The 26237-nt window shown below is 41.3% G+C and overlaps 1 protein-coding gene across 3 annotated transcripts in view; it reads left to right on the top strand.

Annotated features, from left to right (window-relative positions):
• Positions 1 to 26237, top strand: part of ZNF462 (zinc finger protein 462) — a 143622-nt gene that overhangs the window by 34340 nt on the left and 83045 nt on the right. For 2 of the 3 annotated variants that reach the window (XM_008062285.2, XM_021714600.1), the window contains exons 2-3: positions 19207 to 19456; positions 20586 to 26212. In XM_008062285.2, the coding sequence (XP_008060476.1) occupies positions 19237 to 19456; positions 20586 to 26212 (5847 nt within the window). In that variant the 5' untranslated portion in view covers positions 19207 to 19236. The remainder of the gene's footprint in view (positions 1 to 19206; positions 19457 to 20585; positions 26213 to 26237) is intronic. The other variant, XM_021714601.1, reaches the window with a different exon arrangement.

The following is a 26237-nucleotide window of genomic DNA, read 5'->3' as shown; positions in this document are numbered from 1 at the left end:
ATTCCTTAAGGAGAAGTACAGGTTTTAGTATGCAGGCAAAGGAGCTAGATGCCTGGGGTTCTTCACTTTGGTAACAAGAGAACTTTGCCTACACTTTGTTGAACTTTGGCCATCAGTGACCTCATTCTCCTTTAATATGTGAATATTTGAAGATTTTTTGTGTGTAATTCCATGGAAATAAACTGTTTGGAGACCAGTCAGTTCTTTTCAATCCTGATGTTTCTCATCCCCCAAATACACCAGTCTTCTGGAATGCAGTAATGTTTTATGAGTAAAAATTGTGTTTTGCAAGGACACTCCTCTTTGTCTGAAATTTTGCTGCCAGAGGCAGGAACAGTATAAGAAGCCCAGTAATATGCACAAGGATATCAGAAAATGAGGATGAAGGAAGAAACATATCCTTCAGTTCGAAAATGCCAAACCTGCTAGGGAGTCTTAAGACAAGGATGGCATTGAGATTAGTGAAGGAGATGACCTGCACTTGAGAATAGAGACGGAAAGAGGCCAGCAGCAGGGCTCTGCTGATCCATGGATTCGCCTCCAGCCACAAGCCAGCCCCTAGCTCGTGGCCATATGGGACTGAGGCTAAAGCCCTTCTCTAATTCTGATCCTCAGCTTCTCCACCAGCACTCCCCCTTCCCCCCACAAACACGCAGACCTTCAATTCTGCAGTATTATCCAATGTCTGATTCCTTATTTCCTTGATACTAAGACACACTTTCCCCCACATTTATACATTTCTCAAAAGGGATGCATGTTATAATCAACATTTGTATTTAGTGTGCATGGAGTTCTCCCTTGAAAGGCTGTCATTAAACTAAGTTTTACAATAAATTTGTTTCCAAAGAGAGAAAGAACAATGAACAGGTTCTGGACTCTGGCTAGAGCTGGATTAGGACTGCACACAGAATCCCTGCTTTCAAGGAGCTCACAACACAGTGTGGGTAGTTGTGAGCAGATGGTGCTGAAAAATGCTTGGGAGATACAGGGCACCTAGGAGGGCTCTCAACCCAGCCTTGAGGTTTCCAGCCAGGAAAGGCTTTCGAGAGAAAGTGGTACTCAACTGGAAACTATTTTGTTCCCCCTCACTCAGAGGGGCATTTGGCAATGTTGGTTGTCACTACTGGGGGCAGAGGAAGACAGCTGCCAGCATCTAGTGCTAGAGGTCAGGGATGCTGTTAAATAACTTACAGTGCCCAGGACAGCCACTCACAACAAACAGTTATCCGGCTCCAAATGTTGAGAAACCCTGGTCTAAATTAAAACTGAATGATGAATGCAAATCAATGATGCTGGGAGACGGGGTCAAGGTAGAGAGAATTATAGGTATCCAGGGAAGGGGATTATTTAAAGGGAAGGGTGGCTATGATGGAGAATGGCATGTAAACAATGGTTATGTAACATCATTGGATAGGATTCTTTGGCGGTTGTTTCTGACCATGGTGGCTGATTTTTATCAGAATGGTAGTTACAAAAGCCAGATGTAGAGGATTGAAGCGGTAAGGAACATGAAAGCAGTCTGTGAAAAGAAGGAATTAATGGTAACAATGGCAATTATAATTACATTTCTATATATGCCATATACTATGCCAAATCTTTTATGTTCATTATCTGGATTATTCCACACAATAACCCTGTTAAAGATGGATTACCGTGTATGGATGAGGAAATAAAGGTTTGGAGAATTTAAATGGTCAAGGATTCATATAGCTCATAAACTATGGAACTGAAATTCAACCCCAGGCCTCTCTGACTCAACTTGTAGTTTCTCTAGGGAAGAAGATAAGCCAGAGGGACTTGGTGTGTGTGTGTGTGTGTGTGTGTGTGTCTGTGTGTGTGTGTGTGTGTGTATTCCTTCTGGATGGGTGAGAGTTCAAGGTGGGGATGACTTAGCCAGTAGCCAAAGAGACTGGAAAGTCAGAGAGGATAAATATCAGGCCATCTCCCAGAAAAGGCAGGTGAGGACTGGCTCAAGAGCCCAGGTTGGGGATCAGCCTTAGATGATGAAGTATGGGAGGCACCCCTTCCATTGTGGCAAGAGGATAAGAGGGAAAGCATAGGTACCTGTGTAGATGAGGAAGGGAAAGCCAGAGAAAAAATGTAAACCTCTTCCTCATCTCAGTGAGACACAATGAAGAATGGGAGATAGACTTAACTATATAGACATCCGATTACTAGGTAGAGTTGAGGTTGTGGATTTCCAGGGACACCCCATCTGCGAATGTGCAAAAAGAATTTGGAGGAAAACATTCATTTAAGACTATTTCAAGGCTAATGCTTTTCCAGATAGTTGTGAGGGTTAAGCCTCATAAGAGGAACTCGTTTTCCCTCCACCTGCTTAAATTCCTTTAAGGAGAAGTTAGAGTATAGCTTTTATTTTTGTGGAACTAAAAAGCTTTTAGATGTATGAGTAGAGCAACTTGCTGATTGAAAATTGATGATATAAAGAAAGATATAATCAATTAAAAATAATCTTCATGATCTTAAGACAGGAGAAAGTTAAATTTATCGATAACCCATACTTTGCCAATCCACTCCAATTGCTTTACATTTGATGATTATTTTTAAAAGTTGTAAATGTTGAATTTTTTGCAAAATTTTTGCATCATTAAATAGAAAATGAAAGTGTCATTCACTTGGGCACACACCTAGGTAATTTACCTTATTTGTAAATTTTGAAAACTTTGTCTTTTCTTTTCCAATGGTTATTTCTCTTTATTTTCTTGCACAAATGCATCGACTAGCTTTCCTACAACGATGTGAAATGCTAGTGATAATTCTTGTCTTTTTAAAAATTTTCTCAGGTTTTATTATTAACTGTGTTGAGTTTATCCTGAATTTTATCAAATGCTGTTCAGCCCCTTCTGTATTGATCAAATCTTTTTTTCTTTTTTGATCTTTTAATATTGGGATGTTGATAGATTGGGTTTTATTGAAACACTGCCTTCCTGTATTCAACTACACTTTATCTTGTAGTGATAATCCTTTAATGAGCACCTAGATTTTGTTTTGAATTTTTGACTCAATATTTATAAGTGACATTGTCTGCTTTTTATGATTGTTATATATTGTTCTGGGCTAAGCTTTGAAATTTATGTTACACTACCTTTGGAAATACATTGGTAACAATCTTGTGCTTTAGGCCAGTTTAAAAAGCATATGATGAATATATCTTCTTTTTTTTTTTTGAGTTGAAGTCTCATTCTGTCGCACAGGCTGGATACAGTGGCACACTCACGACCACCCTGGCATTGACCTGCTGGGCTCAGGTGATCCTTCCTCTTCAACCTTCCAAGTAGCCAGAACTACAGGTTCGCACTACCATGCCCAGCTAATTTTTTTTATTTACTGTAGAGATGAGGTCTTACCAAGTTGCCTAGGCTGTTCTGGAACCCGTGGGCTCAGACAATCCCCTCACCTCGACCTCCCAAAGTGCTGGGATTATAGGCTTGAGCCACTGCGCCCATCCGAATATATTTTCTAATATTAACTCACCTTTTCATTTTTGCAATAAACCCACTTGATAATAAGGGATTATTCTTTATTTAGCATGTTGAGGGCTTGTATTTGCTGATTTTTAAAGAATTTTTGCATTGATATTCTTAAGTTGCATTGGTGTCTAGATTTCTTTCACGTGCAGTCTTGACCTTGTTTTAGCATCAACGTTATACTTCTCTAATAAGAAGTTGTAAGTTTTACTTCTTTTCCTATGCTGGGGGTCGGGATGGGGAGCAGTTATTGATAGACTTTCCCTGGGAAACTGGTTAGGTGGGCTTTTTTTTTTTTTTTGGAGAGAGGGCCCTAACAACTTTCTTGTTTTTAGTCTTTTTACATGTTCCAAAGTCAGTTTTTGTTAGAAAATTATATTTTATCCTGGTTTAAATTTTATTTTAACAAATATTGACTTGAATTTAAAACAAAAATGAGTATATGATTTACTGATTCCTTGATGTCTTTTAAGACTGTCTTGTAATTGAGTTGGCTATTTGACTATTTCCTAGTCACCTGTTGATACGGTTTTTTCTTGAATTGATTTTGGCAATATATGTGTTTCTAGACCTATTACATTAGGTTTACAAATATTGCTATGAACTATACTTGGTAACTTTAAAATTATAATCTGTTTTCTTTTGTTTTTCTCTGTTTGTGTTTTGCTAAGTACAGCTTTTACCAAATTACGCATTTAAATACATAGATAGCATTTAAAAAATTCTGTTGTTGAGTTTTTATTTCTGGCTTCAAACATTTTCTCAAGTATTTGGGACTTTTGTCCCCCTACTTTATTGCATTATAAAGTAGAAGTTAGGGGCTGTTTTTAAAATTTGTAATTTATTGTTTTTTAATTTTGACATTGTAGACTTTTGTGAATCTCCACAGGCACTTGAAAATCTTTGTAGATGTCGCATGGAATGAATTCTAGAGATGACATTGTGTTTTCTATTTCCAAATATAGAATTTGAAATGTATCTCTTAACTCAGTTTTACTACTCATTAATTATACACTGGTTGTCTTTCTCCATTTAATTTGTTAAGTACTTGTACTTAATTCTTGTATCTGTTGCCATTTTTTTCTTACCGATTTTATGCTGTTAGAGGCACAAATATTTATAATAAATCTTCGTTGTGGATTGTACTTTTTTACATTATTAAGTGTTGATCTTTGTCATCTTAAAAGCTTTTGCATCTTGAATTTAGCCATGATTAATATTAAGCGCAAGCTCCATTTTCTTTGACTTGGTATATCTTTGGCCATATTATGACTTTCAAACTTTTTGTGTCATTTTGCTTTCTGTGAATATCTTACAGACAAAATCAAATTAGAGATTGTATTTTAATCTACTCTGGGGATATTTTCCAGAGCAAGAGCTACCCAACTCACATTTGCTGATATACCATATGTAGTTGATTCTAATTAATTTTATACATTCTCTGATAGTTCTATGCAGTTTCCTTTGTCCTCTTTTACTACAGATCAGCATTTTCTTTGATTTCCTTTCTTTAGTAATTCAAAGCTATATTGTCTATTTTGAATTTTATTGCTAATTAAATTATTTAACTAAAGTTAATGTGCTTATAGCTTTATTTGGAAATTTATTAACTTCAGAAATGGAAAAGTATTGAGTATTTATTTATCCGGCTGTGAAAGTTGAGAATATGCATATATATATATATATATATATATACACATACATTCTGTAATGCCTCTTCATCCCCACCTCTATATTTTGTTATTATGCTTAGGATTATTATGGAATCACTTATTGACATTATAATTATTACATTTATGGGATTATAATTTTATTTTGCAAGTGTGATGAATTATTTGATCTTAGTTCTACATATAAGTAGATTCAAGGTTACAGCCTCCACTTACCTCTAAATACTCTAGTCTTATGATCTCAATTTTGAACCTTCTCTTGGGTGGATATGCTGTACAGCACTGAGTAGATTTTGAAGGAAAGTTACTTGACTATACTGATTGGAAACTTCTTTTTTACTATTTTTATACATAGTTGTGAACTTAGTTGGGGACTGAATACTTGGGTTTGTTCTTTCTCAAGCCTCTATAGTCCCTTCTTCACAGTTTTCTGTCATCAAATGTTAATGTGAAAAAGTCACAGTAACACCTGACTTTTTCTCTTTTCTGACTAATTTTTAAATATATAGATGTAAATAGAATTCAGTGTTTATCCTTGAAATTCTATAACTTTTCCAAGATGTCTCGATTTTGATGATTCCATATTACCTTTTTTTGGAACATCAGATACTCTTTTATTTCAACTAAGTATTTTCTAACACAGATTTGAGCATATTTTGTTTTGCTGTCTACTTCTAGAATACCTTTCATCTGTATGTTCAATCTCTGTTTTCAAACCTTCTTATCTGTCATCTTCTCTACTTGCTTTCATCTACTTGTCCTTTTCCTCTGCATTTTGTGCAGTTTTTTGAAGACTGTTTTCCACATCATCAACTTTGTTTTTGGTTTGTGGATTTTACCTCTTATAACTTTAATATATTTATTAGTTTTGCAATGATATTATTTTTGTCATCATTTTCTTTCTTCATCTGCCAGTTCCTCTTTCATCTCATTCTGATGTTTTGTCATCTTGTCTTTGATCTCTTCTTTCATAGAATCTCTGTTAATTGTTGTATATAATTTTCTTCTATGTCCCGCTCTTTCAAAATAGATTGTTCATGGGTCTTTTCCATGTGTCATTTCTTTCTGTCATCTTCCCCCTTGTCTCAGTTCATTTTTGTTTTTATAACTTGTCTTTAATTGGGATATAACTATCAGAACTTTTTCTTGGCCCCAAATAAGATAAATAGCTCTTTAAATCCCTTCCTTAAGCCCTGCTTAATTCTGGTTTCAGAACCTCAGTTTGAGTCTTGCTGGTTTATCTGTGTTCTGTAGTCCCTCCATAGTATAAAAGGGTCCTAGATTGATTCTTGGGCAGGACACAGCTGATGAATTTTGTCTGTGAACTCTCTCTGTGATTCTAAGTTTTAAGTCCCACATTTGATTTGAGGGTCCTGTAGGTCTGCTTGTTTGGTATGGTCAAACTTTTTCTTTGTCTATGTTTTGCTCTTTTTTTTTAGCCAAGTCTTTGTTAGCAGTTTGAGACAGCACCATTTTTTTGTGGAAAGTTTCTTGGCTAGCTGAAAGCACATATTCTTCTTTTGAGGGATTTCCAGACACATTTGTGTCTCTAGATATTGGTACTAAAACAAAGTCTAGCTCTTCTAGTTTTAGTGCAAGAATCAAATGACCCCTCCAAGTTTGGAGGTGTTTTCTCATAAGATTTTGTTTATCATAAAAACCATCAATGGAAGAGTCTGGGATCCTGAAGATTTACCCAGCTCTTAGTCATTTTCTGGGTAAAATACTCCGATTCTTTCCTTTGTGGATTGCCATGCCCTACTTTAGAAACATCAAGGGCACCGTGTCATGAACTGTTCTGAAATTTTTAAGAGAGGTGAATATCAGTATTAGAGTTGCATTGGCCACAATATTCATTCTTTCAAGAATAGTAATTGTCTTTTATGAGTATACTCTTAGTAGCTTCTGATGCTGGATCTGCAACTTAGTATTTTCCAATTAATTGCTAAATAAAAAGTTAAATGTTTGCAGGCGTTAGTTTTCTCTTTAAGAACTGCATAGCTATTGTATTTATTCAATCAGCAGCATTTAAAAGTAGGGTTCCAGTACAGTGGTTCTAGCTAGTTGTCTCAGGAAATGTTTCATACAGGAAGGAAAACTTGAGCTTTGTCTTAAAACTTGAGTGGGCATCAGAATTACCCTGAGGCTATGTTATAACAGATTACTGGACCTCACCTACAGTGTCTCTGATTCAAGTCTTGAGTGGAACCTGAGACTTTGCATACCTAAAAAGTTCTTGCTGATGCAACTGCTCTAGGGACAAGACTTTGAGAACCACTCTCTCTCTCTTTTTTTTTTTTTTGGAATCAAGCATCTCACCCTGTTGCCCCAGGCTGGAGTGCAGTGGCACGATCACAACTCACTGAGGGTTCAGGCTCCTGGGCTTAGGTGATCCTTCTGCCTTAGCCTCCCAAGTAGCTAGGACTACAGGCAAGCACCACCACGCCTGGCTCATTGCGTTATTTCCTGTAAAGCTGAGGTCTCACTATGTTGCCTAGGCTGAGAACCGCTGTCTTAAAGGATGAGAATTACTTGGACCTTCCAAATGTAGAATAAATATTCTGCATGTGAACGAACATGGAAATCTTACCTTGTTTTTTATTTCTAAGCTACTCTCTTTAGAATGTAATTGACCCTTTTATAAGAGACCCTTATGAAAAATATTTTAAAAATTAAAGATGATTCCCAGACTTTCTGGTACATTTACATGTTTTTATATCCAACAAATGGATGTAGATACCTAGTAGGAATAAAGTTAGATAAATGAAATGAAGGATAAAGATAATTAATATATTAGTAAATATAAAAGACTATTCCACGTTGCAGTTGGTTTCAGAATGCAATATATAATTTGAAGTATCAACAATATCCTGGTATTATTGTTCTGAGCCACTCACTCGATGTGCCACAAAGAGGCACATCCTTGCCAGATGTTTGTAGGACTGACTCCTCTTCTCCTTTCCACTTTACATACCCTGACCCTGATATGTCCAAATATCCCTAAGACTCTTTCAATAAGCCTCTTCAGTGACTTTGTTGGCAGCGCACATTTTCCATAAGAAACAAGGCAATGTTTCTCATGGGGTAGATTTGGCAGGTATAAAGCTACTACATAACCTTGTTCTGATTCTATGAGGTTGGATGCTAAAGAAAGATAAGTCAGTGTTATAGCTCTTGTTCTTCTGTGTATACCTTTGTCAGCAAATTTCAGTCTTCCAAGTGTGTTTCCAAAGTATGAACACACTGCTTGCATGCCTAAGAAGTTCTTTGAACAAACTGCAGAAAATGGATTCTGCACCTTTTCAGATACTCTCCTCAGCCAGGCTTGGTGGCTCAACCTGTAATCCTGCACCTTTAGGAGGCTGAGGTGAGTGGATTGCCTGAGCCCGCGGGTTCAGACCCGCCTGGGCAACTTAGGTGAGACCTCATCTCTACGATAAATCAAAAATTAGCCGGGCATGGTAGCGCACGCCTGTAGTCCCAGCTACTCGGAGGGCTGAGGCAGAAGGATCGCCGAAGCCCAGAAGGTCAATGCTGCGGTGGCCGGGAGCGGCCACTGCACTCCAGTCTGGGTGACAGAGTGAGACTCCAACTCCAAAAAACCCCCCAAAAACAGATACTCTCCTGAGTGTGAGTTCAAGGCAGAGAAGATGCTGGAGGTTATTCTGGAATCTGCCCCCCAGTGAAGAAAGACTTATTACTGAGAATATATAGGGCATGGACTTTTAAGTGTGAATTGATGAACTGAATAACATTTAGGGATTATCTTTACTGGTGACTTCTTTTCTCAGATTTTGGAATTCAAAACATTTCTTTTTTTTCTGGCTTCAAAAAATTTGTGTTCCAAAAGGCTTCGGCAGGCTATTTTTCTTGAGCCCTCAGTTTCAATATCTGAAAAATGAAGATTGTAGAGCAGGTTGACCTGTATGGTCTTTAATATCTCTTCTCTTAGACATGATGACCCTATCAATGATTAACTTTTAGAATGGATTCTTCTCTTTGACTTAAAAGACACAAATAATATGTTGTTTCAATATTTCCCAGGGAGGCTAAGGAGAAAACTCTGCTTCTACCTATTTTTTGTTATACCTCCCTCTACTGAAAGTTTTGTATCTTATATGATTGTGAACTCTAAGACAGAATTATTCCTTAGGCTTTCCAGAGTGCTCTGCAAACAAGAATAAAAAGATTTTGGGGAGAGAAGGCAACCAAATGATCTCAAGTGTAGTCACAGGTGACAATTCCAGGTGTTACATCAGTCCAGGGTAGCTTTGCAATGTTATAAATCCATAGGTGGAACAGTGCAGCCAGGGCCACCTTCTGCACTGGAAGAATGATGAGGAAAAGGATGATAGCCACTTACTAGATTCTCAAGGACAGGTGGGGACTTAGAATTCCTAGTATCCCAGTCAGCTAATCACTGTAATGTAGCTTCATGTGTTGAGGTGGGGAGTGTCATATAGCACTAAGTTTTGCTTTGTTTTGTTCTTCTGGTCATGAATGCTCTCTGGAATTACATAGGTTCCTCAAGGTTTCATTTGATTTGGTACTGCTGGTTAATTGTCTCCTAGAAAGCAGGCATGCATACATACCATTAGTCATTTATCATACAGTTCTCATCAGGGCCAGACCTGTGCTGGACACTGGGGATATAAGAACAAAAGAGAATATTACTTGTCCTCTGAAGTGTGGTTTTAAGGTGCCCCTCACTTTGAAAAAAGATAATTTTACAGCATTGGAAAGGAGAAAATATGTGTCGTTTCTTCCACAGAAGTTGTAGTTGGAGGCCATGTGCTAAGTTAGAACTTGACCATTTTTCATGACACTTGCCCTTTACTCACAAAACCCATAGGATTATCAACAATGCAAGGGCAGGTGCAAGGACCTTCTCACTAAGTAAGATGGACTAGTCAGTCACATGCCTTGATCTTGGATTTTTTTCTAGAAATATTTTTGGTAAGATACCCAAATCAGAAAAATGAAACTAAAGACTCGTGATATCATTTGGCATGAGGGCTACTAAGGTCAAGAATCATAACATCTTGGAGCTGGGAAAGAACTTGTGGATCCTTTGACTCAGAGACTCTCTAGCCAGGATCCCCTGAGGGCCTGCAATGGCAGCTGGTTTATACATAGAGATAGAAAATACCCAGAGATGACCTCGGCACTATTGACATTTTGGAGAGATAATTCTTTTTTGTGGCTGTCCTGTGCATTGTAGAGTGCTTATCAGTATCCCTGGCCTCTATCTACTAGATGCTGGTAGCACTCTCCCTCTGGTTGTAATCACTAAAATGTTTGCAGATATTGTCAAATATCTCCAGATTGGGGACTGTGGGGAGTAAAACTACCCCTGCTTGGGACCACTGCTTTATGATATCACAAGGTTAGTAGAAGAATCTGATGTTCATGACCAATCTATTTTATGTTTGGTTGGGATCCCGGCATTCAAAACCTCTAATTCACTCATTCATTCATGCAACACATATTTGCCAAGTGCCTATTGAGCACACTGAGTGCCTTCGGGGCTGAAGATACCAATGTGAACACGATGAACATAGACCAGCTCTCAGGGTGCTTATCCCTTAGAGGGGGAAGACAGACCACAAACAAACAAGGGTCATCCAACAGCAAAGGAAATAAAGTGATGACTTGTGATAGAAACAGTGTGGGTTGCTGTTGCAGGGAGCAGGGTGGGAGTGGTGGCTAACATTAGATAGAGTTGTCAGGGAAAGCCCCATGGAGGATAGAACCTCGGAGCCCAGACTTAAATGATAAGAAGGCAGTTACACTAAGATTGGCATTTATATGTCTCCGCATAATAAAAGGTAAAGGAATGAATTTAATCAGGAAAAAAATCTTTCAAAATATGAGAAGGAAATCTTGTAAAACAGGTCCTTTGTACAAAAAAGGTTGAACATCATGATCTAATCTCTTCACTTAACAAAATGATCAAAGTAAGGGCCTCAAAAGACTTGCTCAAGGTGAAGATGGCAAGCAGAGACATCACACCTGCTGTCACTTTTTGGTTTTAGTGACCTGAGAACAAATTCCTTAATTGTCTGGATAGGTATTTCTGTATTTCTTTTTATTTTTTAACAATAGTGAATAAGCTAAAAATTCTAACTTTGTTGGGCAAAAGTGGGATTTATCATTAAGAGTTTGTGAATGTGAGGTTTGGCCGAGTCCTGAGCACTGTAGTGTTTTCACTGGAGATAAATTCTACTGTTGTGTTGGCAGACAAATTTCTATGTTTTCTGCCTAGTTTTGGGGGTGCAGCAATTCTTAATAAATTTATTTGCTGACAGTCTTGGGGATTACAAGAGAAAAGAAATTCCTTAACTGTCATTTAAAAAAATTCTAATTATTGGGTATTTCAGTCCTGTATATAAACACATTTTATGTTTTTCTTACTATACGGCTCTATTAATTTGTTGAAGCAAGAATGGGAAAACCAGTAGATCTAAATGAGCCAGTTTATTAGTTTGATAAAGAGGAAGGACAGCCTTCTGATTAATGATTTCTGCTACCTGTGAAGGCTAAGAGGGGAAAAAAATCAGTCTTCTTGGATGGGAGGACTAGAAAGTGTTCATGGTCCACATATTTGCCTTTTCAGGAAGCAGGCTGCATAGGACTTTGATCCTAACAGGGTAGTTAGGAACCCTGGTTTGAAGAAAGACAGGCAGATTCAGGTGGCAGGCTTAGGTAGTCAGCTTTGTCTTATATAAGAAATTAAACTGGAGGGCCAGATGGGGTGGTTCATGCCTATATTCCCAGAGCTTTGGGAGGCTTAGGCAGGAGGATGGCTTGAAGTTGGAGTTTGAGAACAGCCTGGGAAACATAATGAGACCCTGACTGTACAAAAAAAATTTTAGAAATCAGCTACTAGAGAGGTTGAGGCAAGAGGATTGCTCAAGCCCAGGAGTTCAAGGTTATAATGAACTATGATCATGCCAGCCTAGGTGACAGAGGGAGATCCTGTCTCAAAATAAATAAATAAATAAATAAAAGAGAGAGGGAGATTGGAACGGTTTTTGTATCAGGGCCTACCACTGATATAGGCAGGCTCGGGGCATTCTCATGTAAAGGAAGTGACTTGTCTGACTTCTTTGAGTAAATCCTGAGCACACAACATTGAGCAAGTCTCAGAACGATTAGACTGGGATTTTTGTGGATTTTCCCCACCTCAACAAGTCAGTGACTAAATATCAATTTTTTCTTTGAATAATAATAGGGAATAAGATAAATTGTTAAAATGGTTTCTGGATTCATTCACTAAAACCGTAGGATTAAAACCCGGTATGTTGAGTCAAATCTTATGAACCAGGAACAGTTTTGGCCATGAAGACACATCCAAGGCCAGTCTGTCAGGTTGACAGACCCACAGGGAAAGTACTCAGTATACGTGTTGGTCTTTCATGATATGGAAGATGGCTTTCACTGCAGCTTCTGCTTAGTCTGCGTCTTAATCAGTTCTGTAATGAAGACCCAGCAGCATATCTGCAACTTCCCTTTAATTTTACAATTTTTATAATGAGAGTTCTTGTAGTGTGAAAAGTGTCTGTAGAAACCCAGCCAGCATTCTGAAGAGTCGATAAAGAAACACCGTGATTTTCCATCTCTGCTGTTTGGGCAAGGTTTGGCTCTGGAGGAGAGAAATCAGTTATCTCTTGTTCTAAATGAGAGGGCAAGCATGGCTTCAAAGTTTCCAAGGAACTTCCTGATGAACCCATGACATTTCAGAGAGTTTCTCTATACTTATTACTTCTCATTTATTCATTGAACACCAAAAAATGATTTCCCATCATTTGAAAGGACATGATGAGCTGGAATCTCATTTGTCACGGTTGCATTTTGAATTTCAGGGAGGGGGAGGCATCTTCATTTGCTTTGTTTTTTTTCTAAGCTACATTTCACGAATATTTCAGGACACTTCTCAGAATTGGAGTTATCTAGTGAACTGCAGGTTCCCCTTCACAGACAATGAAGTCTAAAGCTACTGAGATATCACTCTGTTTCCTCCCTTTCTTTTCTTGTCCCTTCTCTCCTTTTATCTCTTTGTGCAAATCACACACTTCCTTTTCTAAGGACAGGAGAGCTGGCAGACTGCCTATTGGCCTGTTGGCCTCAATTAGCCTTATATCATTGCAAAGGAATGCATGAATTCTCCAGAAGGTATGTAGTATCTCTTTCTGTATTAGACACTCGCTACCTGCTTTCATAACAGGTCATTCAGCCAAAATCACTTCTTATTTACATATTCAACTCTTTTAGCCACTTAGATTATATCCCTCGATGTATATCTCATTTTTAAGGTTCCCAAAGGTATCTGTTTTGAAATATTACTCCAACATGCTCTGTAATACTTGAAAACTCTATGCAGGAGAGCTAACTTAAAATAAAAGATAACCTGAAGACTAGCTTCCTTGGCCACAAGGTGACTGGGTTATTCATCTGCAGATTGCCTGCTTCGGACTTTGTGCTTATGTACTAGGTTCTACAGATGGACCAGGATGACTGTATACAACAGAGGCCACACACGCATTGGCAAGACTTGGTCTCATGGTATTTCCCTGCTACTATTTAAATTCAGTCTCGTGTTAGGGGTTACATATGTGATTGCAAATTAATCCTTTCTCTTCTGAAAATTTGGTTTTGAAGAACAGCTGTGTCTCCCTTCTGAATTCCTTAATTATTTATCCTCCCTGATATGTTAAACCTTTCATTAGTGTGGTGAATTGCCAAGAGTACACAGAACCGCTTAGATCGTGTAGTAAACAGTATAAACATTTGATAGGACATTTGAAGACCACATGGTGAGACAGGATCTATAGTAGTTAAGTACCAAATGCTGTGGGACCGTTGGAGGTAGCTTGTTGTTGGAAGTTCCTCATTGGTATATTTTTCTGGTTTATTTTTTAAAATATAACATGGTGATAGTATCATTTGTAACTAACCAAAGAAGGACTGATTCTGCCTAGTCTTGTTATATTTGGAGTGCACATGGCCATATATGAGTTCAAATTAAATCAGGAAAATTAGTTCCTTTACATGCATACACACACATAAAATCGAACAGTCTATATTTGCTTTTGTAGTTTTGATTCCATAACTACACTCCCTGAAAGAGATTTCACCTCAACTTCTCAGTTCAGTACAGTTTAGAAAGATGCTTTAAATGATAGTTAAATTACTAGAACTTCCACTTCAGCTATAACAAGAGTAAGTGAAAAATAATCGTACAGAACCCCCATTATTGCTAAGAATAGCCACCCAATGATCACAAGTTTATTAATTAGTGGGGTTTTTTGCCTATTTTTCATCCTAAGGTCCTGGGACTTGCAATGAGAAATTGTAACCACCCAATACATACCTCATCGCAACTCTTTGACCTCAGCATATCAACAGTTTCTGATCTGTAAATACATTTTTTTAGAATGATCTTTAGGTTCCTGATTTTTCTGTTTTTCTAGCTGAACTATCCCAAAGTTTATGCATTCCACTGCTTGTCCTTGGATAGTTGATTTTTCCATTCCTAGGAAAGGAAAGTAAGAAAAGCACAAACAACAGGTGCTAATGAGAACCTTTTATTAGAATTGGGATTGAGGAGAACTGGGGAGTTCAGTTTCTTATAAATGAAACTAGGTTTCTGGAGTGGACAGAGGAAAAGCACCTTATGGTGTTTCTGGTTCCATTTCTCAAAGGCTTTGAAGGTTATAATTAGTTGCTACTGAATCACATGGCTGTGATGCCTCACAGCTTTATTTCTGGGCTGCAGTCCTTCAGAGAACAGGTTACATTCAGGAAAGGCCTGTGCATTTTAGTTTGATTGCTTCCTGGAGACAGCTGGAATTTTGACTTGAGGACCACGTTCTGCTCCTGGGCCATCAAGCTCACAAAGCAGTGTTTACCAAGCTGACCTGGACCAACTGATGGTGGCAGGCTTGTAATCGTGCTGCGAAACGTCAAGGACACCTCCCCGCTCCTGTTACATCTGAGCAGTGAGTTGGAAGGACTCACAATGAAGTTGTGGTTTGCCTCTTTTCTCCTTCCCAGAAGGAAAAACTGAGGTATAATAATGGATCCCTGGAATCCTGAGCACAGAAAGTGGGTGGGCAGGTGATATAAATTAAGACTGGTGTTCTTAGGAGTGAGAAAGAGCAGCCAGTGTTCATAATTTATTTTTCCCCATTCTCATGTATGTATTCCAAATTGTTGAAGTGATCTCTGGATTATTCTTTAAATATATCTTCAAGAGTTTGTCAAACATGGAAAATTGGATTTTGGCTTCCCCATCAAAACCTCACATTTTGAAATCCTCAAACTTTAAATGCAGATGGAACAAACCAGCAACCAGTAATAAGTAGTACCAAAGAACAGTGAATAACTGTCTAGGGTTTCATATTATGTTAGGAGGAACAATCCCATTAGGTGCTAGTTGTTTTAGGATGAATCTGTATTCACCCCCATAGGAATCATCATGGGTGGTGTTTGGAGTCTAGTAGTCATCTGAAGCCTATTTGACCTTGAAGGGCCTGGAGATATTGCATTGAGGGTAGGAGACAGGGTGCCTGTTTGATTTGTAGATCTCATGACCTTTTGAAATAGCATCTCTTTTTAGTTAGTTTGGAAACTTCCTCTTCTGCTTTTGATTTTGCTGATTTGGTAAGTGAGAAAAATATATTGCTAATCTCATAATCACAGTATTATTCAATGAAATAAGTAGATATGAGATCAAGGCTTTTAACATTAAATCATAATTTTATAGAAGTTCAGTGTCTAGTTTAGCCTCTTCAAGTTGCTGCTCTTCGGGACTGATGAAACAGTCAAATATGCAGAGCTTATGTCTCACCTTTTTTTCTCATTGTTGGTTTCCTAGAGGATTGCCATCTACTGCAAAAACATAGTCTTTGGTTGATGAATGAGTCATACTCAAGTCCATCTTGCTCTGTCTCTGTCCTTATCTACCCTCTTCTTCTCCTCCTATACTCACTTGTGGCATGTGTGTACATCCACAGTCTCATAAACACATCAGTTTTCTGTTTCTTTGATTGTTTGAGCCATGCCAGCAATTTCTCTTTTCTTCTGTCAGCATCTTCAGGAGAAATGAGTACAAAAAGGCAAGATGGCTTTCAAAGTAGGCTACATCCTCATTTCAGGACTCAGTGCAGACATCAGATTGAAGGCCAGTCAGCTCTATCTGACGCTGGTTCTCTCAGCAGCCTGGAGATTAACCTCTTCTAAGGCTCTGAGCTATTTTTGAGGCAGAGACTGCAACAACATTAAAGCTAGAACCCATTAGGAAATCACTTTCATCATCTCTTCTTTTTCCAAATCAGTGGCTCTTTTTTTCCTGATCTCATAACCCTTTAATCTCCTGTGCAACAGAACAAGGAGACTGTTAGTTTGTGTTTGTATCCAGTGAAGTTAGCATCCTTGATAGCAGCTTTGGAAGACACTAAGATATTAAGAGAACTGTACAGAGAGATGAATTTCATCTCTAGGTGGATGACTTAATGCCGAAGGTACCCTGCTTTCTTTGTGCAGAAACGTAATTTTTGTTGATGTTGTGCAAACCAGGCTCAAACTTTCCAAAAGACACACAGCAGAAAGCCTTTTGTTGCATTATTTCTAAAGGCTTGAAGTTTTGAAGGGAAGAGATTTTGTTTTCCTCTCGGCTACACAATGGAGCTTTCAGAGAACCTCTTTTAAAAGGAATAGCTACAGCCTTTGTGTTGAAGGGTGTGTCTGTTGGCAGGGTCTGCTGATGCAGACAGACTGGCTGGTGATTAACAAAGGTCATTAGACTTTGGAATCTGGCAAGCAGAGTCGGATGGTATGTCTTCTGTGTGTGGAAGGACGACTCTCAAGAAGCCAAGGCATTCTGAAGGTGCCCCTCACTGCACCCCCAAATCCTGATGTAGAACAGGGTCTGGTCCAGGGTCATCCTGCTCTAACCAGAGCTCTGCTAGGACTAACGAACCAGCCTATCAATCATGGAATAAAAGAACCTTTGGAGATCTTGGTGAATGACATTTGAGGAGGAGAAAGGTGCTGCTTTTCAGAGAGAAATGAAAACAGTTAATTCTTTGTTGGGAAGAGAAGAGCATAGGAGGAGCCCAGCCTGCTCTTCTAGCATTCATTTCTGATTGTTAGCCTAGCAGGATCCAGGAGAAGCCATGTTGTGCACGGAGGAGAAGCTCTGAGCTAAAATGGCTGCCCCTTAAAGCTCAGAGGACTAGGGCAGCTTAGTGAGTCTTAGAGCTTCAGTGACGCAGGAGCTCATATCTCTTGAAAGTGTGATAAACACATTCAGCAGAGCTGTGGCTTGTTTGGCTGAGATGAAAGGACTAAGCTTGGGGGATGGGGAGTGCACACTGGATGATCTGCTTTTTTCTGTGAAGTGTTCTAAATGCAGGAGTCGTCTGCACCATGGAAAAATTTGTTTTCAGGTCTAATGGACTGTGCGAAAGGAGAAGTGGGGTGGGGCCTCAGTGACTGCTGTAATTTGATCCAGAGCTGATAGCAACCTCTTCCACACAATTTGGGTTGGTGCTTAGACATAAAAGCTTGTGTATCTGGAATATTGAGACTTAGCTGAAAAGACTCTGGTGCACGGTTCAATGTTTATTGAAAAAGGATAAATTGCTGGGTGAAAGAAGAGGAGGTAAATATCTGCGTCTCACTCTGCAAGATCAGTCTGTCCAGAGCTGGACTTGCCAGAAGTTATTTTAGCAGGCGATCAGGAGGACATTCTTTCATAGAAAAATCCTCGTGTGATGGCTCCTTTCGCTACATTGACTTATGATTACATGACTTTGTTCCTCCTACAGGAATAATTTGTCTTTTATAATAAAAGTATGGAGTATTGCATCACAAAATAGATTTAGCTCCTGCTTCAGTTCTTGGACATCTGGTTCTAGATTACACTGACTCAGTAGAGTTTGTGGTGAGCTTAACGAAGTAACTCACTCATTAAGATAATATCTGGCTATCTTGACTTAGGATTTATATTATGATAGAAAGGACTACATTTTTCCAATATTCTTTTTACTTCTTCATGTTGGGGCTCTTCATTGGGTTAGTGTGAAGCTTTTGTGTATACTTCACACAGTAACTAGTAGAATATTAAAGCAAGTTTTGCTTTATTTCTCACCATGTTCACAGCATTTTGCACCCAAGTATGCATTTTGTGTTTGTAAAGGAAAGAAGCAAAAAAAAGATAAAGTCACAATTTAGAAGCCCCTCTTCATAAGTAAGAGTTTCTGTTGTCTTAATGCAAACTGAGGTACCAAGGTGCAACTTTAAACTAGAAACCAGATTGTTATCCAAAGTTGGTTGTTTGAAAACCTCATGAGAAATATTTTATGACCTAATTAGATTGGAGAAACTGTTAGGTTATAATTGGTAGGTAGTAAAAGAGCAAATAATCATTTAGCTCATGAAAAAAAAAAAAAACAGAACAACTAAACTATTTGGAGAAAATGTGCACCCCAATATTAGTAAGGATATTAATATAATAAAAGCTTCCATAAAAACTCTTCTTCTACCACTTCCAAGATTTAATACAATTTCACTATTTGGTGATAAAACACCAGTGTAATAATATTAAAACAGTTCATGTAGATTGAAATTTTCCCTTTTGTGCATGTGGACATCCTCTTTACTTCTGAGAAGGTTCCAGTTCCAAAAGAAAATGAGTCCAAAGCAGGACCAAAGTCAATATTAAGTTACCAAGAAATTTAGATACAGTGGAGAAACTCAGTAACTTCTAACTTTTGAAGTATTAAGGGTTTCCTTGACAAACAGCATTTGAAGATATATCAAGCAGAAAACATTTATCTGTTTTTTGTTTTCTTTGAAGTTATGAAGTCAAGGACATCATCTCTATTAAGTCTTTCTTCAGCCAGTGTTCCAAGCAGCAATGTCTAGTAAGGGAAGTCTACTGATACTAGAATTTCTTTCCATGAATGAACATGTAGCCCCATCAGCTTGAGGTGTGTGATTGGTGCATTCCTTAAGATGTTTTGTTCTGACCTCTGCCACAGGTTCCTAATGTGAGAGGGTAGACCCAGATCATGGAGGTGCTTCAGTGTGATGGCTGTGATTTCAGAGCCCCATCTTATGAAGATCTCAAGGCACACATTCAGGATGTCCACACGGCATTTCTGCAGCCAACTGATGTCGCTGAGGACAATGTTAATGAGCCACGATCCGGGTCCATGAATGCCAGTAATCAGACAGAAGTGGAGTTTTCTTCCATAAAGGATGAATTTGTGATAGCAGAGGATTTATCAGGTAAATCTATACTAAACTCACCATATCTGGTATATTTTTATTGCTCTTATTTCTTTTTAGCCTATAGTCATGATTCTTTTTTTTTTTAGTTGAAATCTCACTCTGTTGCCCAGGCTGGAGTGCAGTGGCATGCTCCCAGCCACCACAGCCTCGACCTGCTGGGCTCTGGCGATCCTTCCACCTCAGCCTTCCAAATAGCTGGAACTACAGGCGTGCGCTACCACGCCTGGCTAATTGTTTTGATTCATTGTAGAGATGAGGTCTTGCCAAGTTGCCCAGGCAGGTCTCGAACCCACGGGCTCAGGCAATCCGCTCACCTCAGCCTCCCAAAGTGCGGGATTACAGGCTGAGCCACCGAGTCCAGCTAGACATGGTTCTTAATATGTGTGACTTATATTGAATGTCATGCTCTTTGCCAGCCATTTTTGTGGTTTGGGACTCCTGTTTCTCTGTTGAGTAACCTAGGTTATTGTCCTTTCAGCTTCCTCTTGTCTCTGAGTTTCCTTTCAATCTTGAGAACAGAGTGATATCTTGGAACGTTCTAGAATTAATATTGCAGTTTATGAAACTTGCATTTTTATAGCTGTGTGGCTCATTTGTAGAGATGAGGAGAGTATTGTACTTAAAGCTGTACAATACTTCCTCATCAGCGGGAAGGTGCAACAAACGTTATGTTCATTGATGCTTTGTTTTTGTTCATGTTTTTGAGTTGGAGTCTCACTCTGTCGCCCAGGCTAAATGCAGTGGCACATTCACGGCCACCACAGCCTTGGCCTGCTGGGCTCAGGTGATTCTTCCACCTCATCCTTCCACGTAGCTGGAACTACAGGCATGCATCACCATGCCCGGCAAATTAGATTTATGGTAGACATGAGGTCTCACCAAGTTGCCTGGGCTGGTCTTAAACCCATGGGCTCCCAAAGTGGTGGGGTTATAGATGTGAGCCACTACACCTGTCCAGTGCTTTGTGAATACTCTTCAGGACCTCATCTTGAGACGTTAAGGCCTCTTGAATGTGTTGTTTATTGGTGACAAGTAATTGATAATGGTCCTGATTAGCATGATTGAATTTTTAAATTCTCTTTAGCTTTGCTTTTCTCTTCTCATTTTCCTTATCCTTTCTCTTCAGGTCAAAATGCAACTGCCTTGGGAACTGGAAGTTACTATGGCCACAGTCCAGGATATTATGGTCAGCATATTGCCGCGAATCCCAAACCAACAAACAAGTTTTTTCAATGCAAGTTCTGCGTACGCTACTTCAGGTCAAAAAACCTCCTCATAGAACATACTAGGAAGGTCCATGGAGCCCAAGCTGAAGGGAGTTCGGCAGGACCCCCTGTCCCAGGATCCTTAAATTATAATATCATGATGCATGAGGGATTTGGAAAGGTCTTCTCTTGCCAGTTTTGCACGTATAAGTCACCAAGGAGGGCAAGAATAATTAAGCATCAGAAGATGTATCACAAAAACAATTTGAAGGAGACCACTGCTCCCCCACCTGTACCTGCTCCGATGCCAGATCCCGTGGTTCCGCCCGTATCCCTGCAGGACCCCTGCAAAGAACTGCCAGCAGAGGTCGTGGAGCGCAGCATCTTAGAATCCATGGTGAAGCCTTTGACCAAATCTCGAGGCAACTTTTGTTGTGAGTGGTGCAGCTACCAGACGCCCCGCCGAGAACGCTGGTGTGACCACATGATGAAGAAACACCGCAGTATGGTCAAGATCCTTTCCAGTCTTAGACAGCAACAAGAAGGGACTAATCTATCTGATGTGCCGAGCAAGAGTGCCCCCAGCCCCACTTCCAACTCCACCTATATGTCCATGAATGCTGCAAGCCGGGAAATACCCAGTACTAACGTCTCCAACTTCAGGGGCTCCATGGGCAACTCCATCATGAGACCCAATTCTTCAGCTTCCAAGTTTTCACCCATGTCTTACCCTCAGATGAAGCCTAAGTCGCCTCACAATTCCGGCCTCATTACCTTGGCAGAGAGATCCCGTTATGGAATGACTGATATGACCAATTCTTCTGTTGACCTGGAAACTAACAGCATGCTAAATGACTCTAGTTCTGATGAAGAGTTAAATGAAATAGACAGTGAGAATGGTTTAAATGCTATGGATCACCAGGCATCAGGCCTGACTGCAGAGCAGCTGATGGGCTCAGATGGCAATAAATTATTGGAGACCAAGGGGATTCCATTTAGAAGATTCATGAATAGGTTCCAGTGCCCCTTTTGTCCTTTCCTCACCATGCATCGACGTAGCATCTCCCGTCACATAGAAAACATTCACTTATCTGGAAAGACCGCTGTCTACAAATGTGATGAATGTCCATTTACTTGCAAGAGCTCGTTGAAACTTGGCGCTCACAAACAGTGTCACACAGGTACAACGTCAGATTGGGATGCTGTGAATTCCCAGAGTGAAAGTATTTCTTCCTCTCTGAATGAAGGTATGGTGTCTTACGAGAGCGTGAGTATCAATGGTAGAAAGTCAGGTGTCATGTTGGATCCCTTGCAGCAACAGCAGCCACCACAGCCACCACCGCCACTTCCTCCACCACCCTCACAGCCACAGCCACTGCAGCAGCCACAGCCACCACAGCTGCAGCCACCACATCAGGTGCCACCCCAGCCACAGCCACAGCCACCACCCACGCAGCCGCCACAGCCTCCCACGCAAGCCCCACCCCTGCACCCTTACAAATGCACCATGTGTAATTACTCCACCACGACTCTAAAAGGGCTAAGAGTCCATCAGCAGCATAAACATTCATTCTGTGACAACTTGCCAAAATTCGAGGGGCAGCCCTCAAGCCTATCATTGGAAAATGAGACAGACAGCCACCCCTCTTCCAGCAACACTGTGAAGAAAAGTCAGACCTCAATTCTTGGGTTGTCCTCCAAGAACAATTTTGTAGCTAAGGCCTCTAGGAAGCTTGCTAGTGACTTTCCTCTCGATTTATCGCCCGTGAAGAAGAGAACTAGGATTGACGAGATAGCAAGCAATCTGCAGAGCAAAATTAACCAAACAAAACAGCAGGAAGATGCAGTGATCAATGTTGAGGATGATGAGGAGGAAGAGGAAGACAACGAAGTGGAGATAGAGGTTGAGTTAGACAGAGAGGAAGAGCCAACAGAAACCATCATGGAAGTTCCCACTTCTTTTTCAGCCCAACAGATTTGGGCAAGAGATACCAGTGAGCCCCAGAAGGAGCCCAACTTCAGAACTGTCACCCACGATTACAATGCCACCAATGGGGCCGAGATTGAGCTCACCCTTTCTGAAGATGAAGAGGATTATTATGGCTCCTCGACCAACATGAAAGATCACCAAGTTTCCAATACTGCTCTGCTGAATACCCAAACTCCTATCTATGGAACTGAGCACAATAATGAAAATACAGACTTTGGTGACTCTGGAAGGCTTTACTATTGCAAACACTGTGACTTTAACAACAAATCTGCCCGGAGTGTTAGCACTCACTACCAACGAATGCACCCATACATTAAATTCAGCTTTAGGTACATCCTGGACCCCAATGATCACAGTGCGGTGTACAGGTGTCTGGAATGCTACATTGATTACACCAACTTTGAAGATCTTCAGCAGCATTACGGCGAACACCACCCAGAAGCCATGAATGTACTCAACTTTGACCATTCGGACCTGATCTACCGGTGTCGGTTTTGTTCATATACGAGCCCAAACGTTAGAAGCCTGATGCCACATTACCAAAGAATGCATCCCACGGTGAAGATCAACAACGCAATGATATTTTCAAGCTATGTCGTGGAGCAGCAGGAAGGGCTGAATACTGAATCCCAGACTCTGAGGGAGATTCTGAATTCGGCTCCCAAGAACATGGCGACTTCCACTCCCGTGGCTCGTGGTGGTGGTATGCCAACAACGTTTAACAAAAACACTCCTTCCAAGACCTTTTCTCCTGAATGTGAAAACCAGAAGGACCCTTCAGTCAACACCGTAGTCGTTTATGATTGTGATGTTTGCTCGTTTGCAAGCCCCAACATGCATTCTGTCTTGGTTCATTATCAGAAGAAACACCCAGAAGAAAAGGCTTCCTACTTTAGGATCCAGAAAACCATGCGAATGGTGTCTGTGGACAGGGGCTCCGCCCTTTCTCAGTTATCATTTGAGGTGGGTGCTCCAATGTCTCCCAAAATGTCCAACATGGGTTCCCCACCCCCCCCACAACCCCCGCCACCAGACCTCAGTACTGAGCTTTACTACTGCAAACACTGCTCCTACAGCAATCGGTCAGTTGTGGGAGTGCTTGTCCACTACCAGAAAAGACACCCAGAAATAAAGGTTACTGCCAAATATATCAGACAGGCTCCTCCCACAGCTGCAATGATGAGAGGGGCCGAAGGGCCCCACGGCTCCCCTCGGCCACCCGCCCCCATACAACATCTGAACCGAAGCAGCTCTGAGAGAGATGGCCCTCCTGTGGAGAATGAGATGTTCTTTTGCCAGCACTGTGATTACGGGAACCGGACCGTCAAAGGTGTCCTCATCCATTACCAGAAGAAACACCGGGACTTCAAGGCCAACGCGGACGTGATCCGGCAGCATACAGCCACCATCCGAAGTCTCTGTGACCGAAACCAGAAGAAGCCTGCCAGTTGCTTGCTTGTCTCCCCCTCTAATGTGGAGCGGGACAAAACGAAACTCCGAGCACTTAAATGTAGGCAGTGCTCATACACCTCCCCCTACTTCTATGCACTGAGGAAGCATATCAAGAAAGACCACCCTGCCCTGAAGGCCACAGTCACGTCCATCATGCGCTGGGCGTTTCTAGATGGCTTGATAGAAGCTGGCTACCACTGCGAGTGGTGCATCTATTCCCACATGGAGCCCAATGGTTTGCTCCTGCATTACCAAAGGAGGCATCCAGAGCATTATGTTGATTATACTTACATGGCTACCAAACTCTGGGCGGGGCCAGACCCATCCCCTCCCTCTCTCACGATGACAGCCGAAGCCAAAACCTACAGATGCAGGGACTGTGTTTTTGAAGCCGTCTCCATCTGGGACATCACCAATCACTACCAAGCATTCCACCCCTGGGCCATGAATGGCGACGAGTCCGTGCTCCTGGATATCATCAAGGAGAAAGATGCTGTGGAGAAGCCCATTCTTTCAGCTGAAGACTTGGCAGGCCCCATGAATTGCGAAAACAGTATGTCCACCCTGCTCCCGGAGCAGGAAGCTGAGTGCCCAGAGGATGCCAGACTTTCCCCCGAGAAGAGCATGCAGCTAGCTTCGGCCAACCCTGCCATATCCTCCACCCCGTACCAGTGCACGGTATGCCAGTCCGAGTATAACAACCTGCATGGTCTTCTCACCCATTATGGGAAGAAGCACCCTGGCATGAAAGTGAAGGCTGCTGATTTTGCCCAGGACATCGACATCAACCCCGGAGCCGTCTACAAATGCAGGCATTGCCCGTACATCAACACCCGCATCCATGGCGTCCTGACCCATTACCAGAAGCGACACCCATCTATCAAGGTGACTGCCGAGGACTTCGTGCACGACGTGGAGCAGTCTGCCGACATCTCCCAGAACGATGTGGAAGAGACCAGCAGGATCTTCAAGCAAGGGTATGGCGCTTACCGGTGTAAACTGTGTCCGTACACACATGGCACTTTGGAGAAACTCAAAATCCACTACGAGAAGTATCACAATCAGCCTGAATTTGATGTCTTTTCCCAGTCACCCCCAAAGCTGCCAGTCCCCCTCGAGCCAGAGATGACCACTGAAGTGAGCCCCTCCCAAGTCTGCATCACCGAGGAGGAGGTAGGAGAGGAGCCAGTGTCCACGTCTCACTTCTCTACCTCGCATCTGGTCTCCCATACTGTGTTCCGGTGCCAGCTCTGCAAGTACTTCTGCTCCACGAGGAAGGGGATTGCCAGGCATTACCGCATCAAGCACAACAACGTCCGAGCCCAGCCAGAGGGCAAGAACAATCTCTTCAAGTGCGCCCTGTGTGCCTACACCAACCCTATTCGCAAAGGACTGGCAGCCCATTATCAGAAGCGCCACGACATTGATGCGTATTACACCCATTGCCTGGCAGCCTCCAGGACCATCAGCGACAAGCCCAACAAGGTGATCATCCCATCACCGCCCAAGGACGACTCCCCTCAGCTGAGTGAGGAACTCCGGCGGGCGGTGGAGAAGAAAAAGTGTTCCTTGTGCTCCTTCCAGTCGTTCAGCAAGAAGGGTATCGTGTCCCATTACATGAAGCGCCACCCGGGGGTGTTCCCGAAGAAGCAGCATGCCAGCAAGTTGGGGGGCTACTTCACCGCCGTCTACGCGGACGAGCACGAGAAGACTGTGCTGATGGAAGAAGAGGAGAGAGGCAGCTTCGAGAAAGCTGAGGTGGAGGGTGAAGCTCAGGAGATCGAGTGGCTCCCGTTCCGCTGCATCAAGTGCTTCAAGCTGTCCTTCAGCACCGCGGAGCTGCTATGCATGCATTACACTGACCACCACAGTCGGGACCTAAAGAGGGACTTCGTCATTCTGGGCACCGGCCCCCGCTTGCAGAACTCCGCCTACCAGTGTAAGCACTGTGATAGCAAACTGCAAAGCACAGCCGAGCTGACCTCACACTTGAACATTCACAATGAGGAATTCCAGAAGCGTGCCAAACGTCAGGAGAGGAGGAAACAGCTTTTGAGCAAGCAGAAATATGCAGATGGTGCTTTTGCAGATTTCAAACAAGAGAGGGTAAGGATATGTTTTGATTTCCCTT

Source organism: Carlito syrichta, unplaced genomic scaffold, assembly GCF_000164805.1.
Source record: "Carlito syrichta isolate Samal-C Ts95f unplaced genomic scaffold, Tarsius_syrichta-2.0.1 Scaffold305685, whole genome shotgun sequence".
Lineage (NCBI taxonomy): Eukaryota > Metazoa > Chordata > Mammalia > Primates > Tarsiidae > Carlito > Carlito syrichta.
This window is presented reverse-complemented; position numbering and strand designations above follow the sequence as displayed.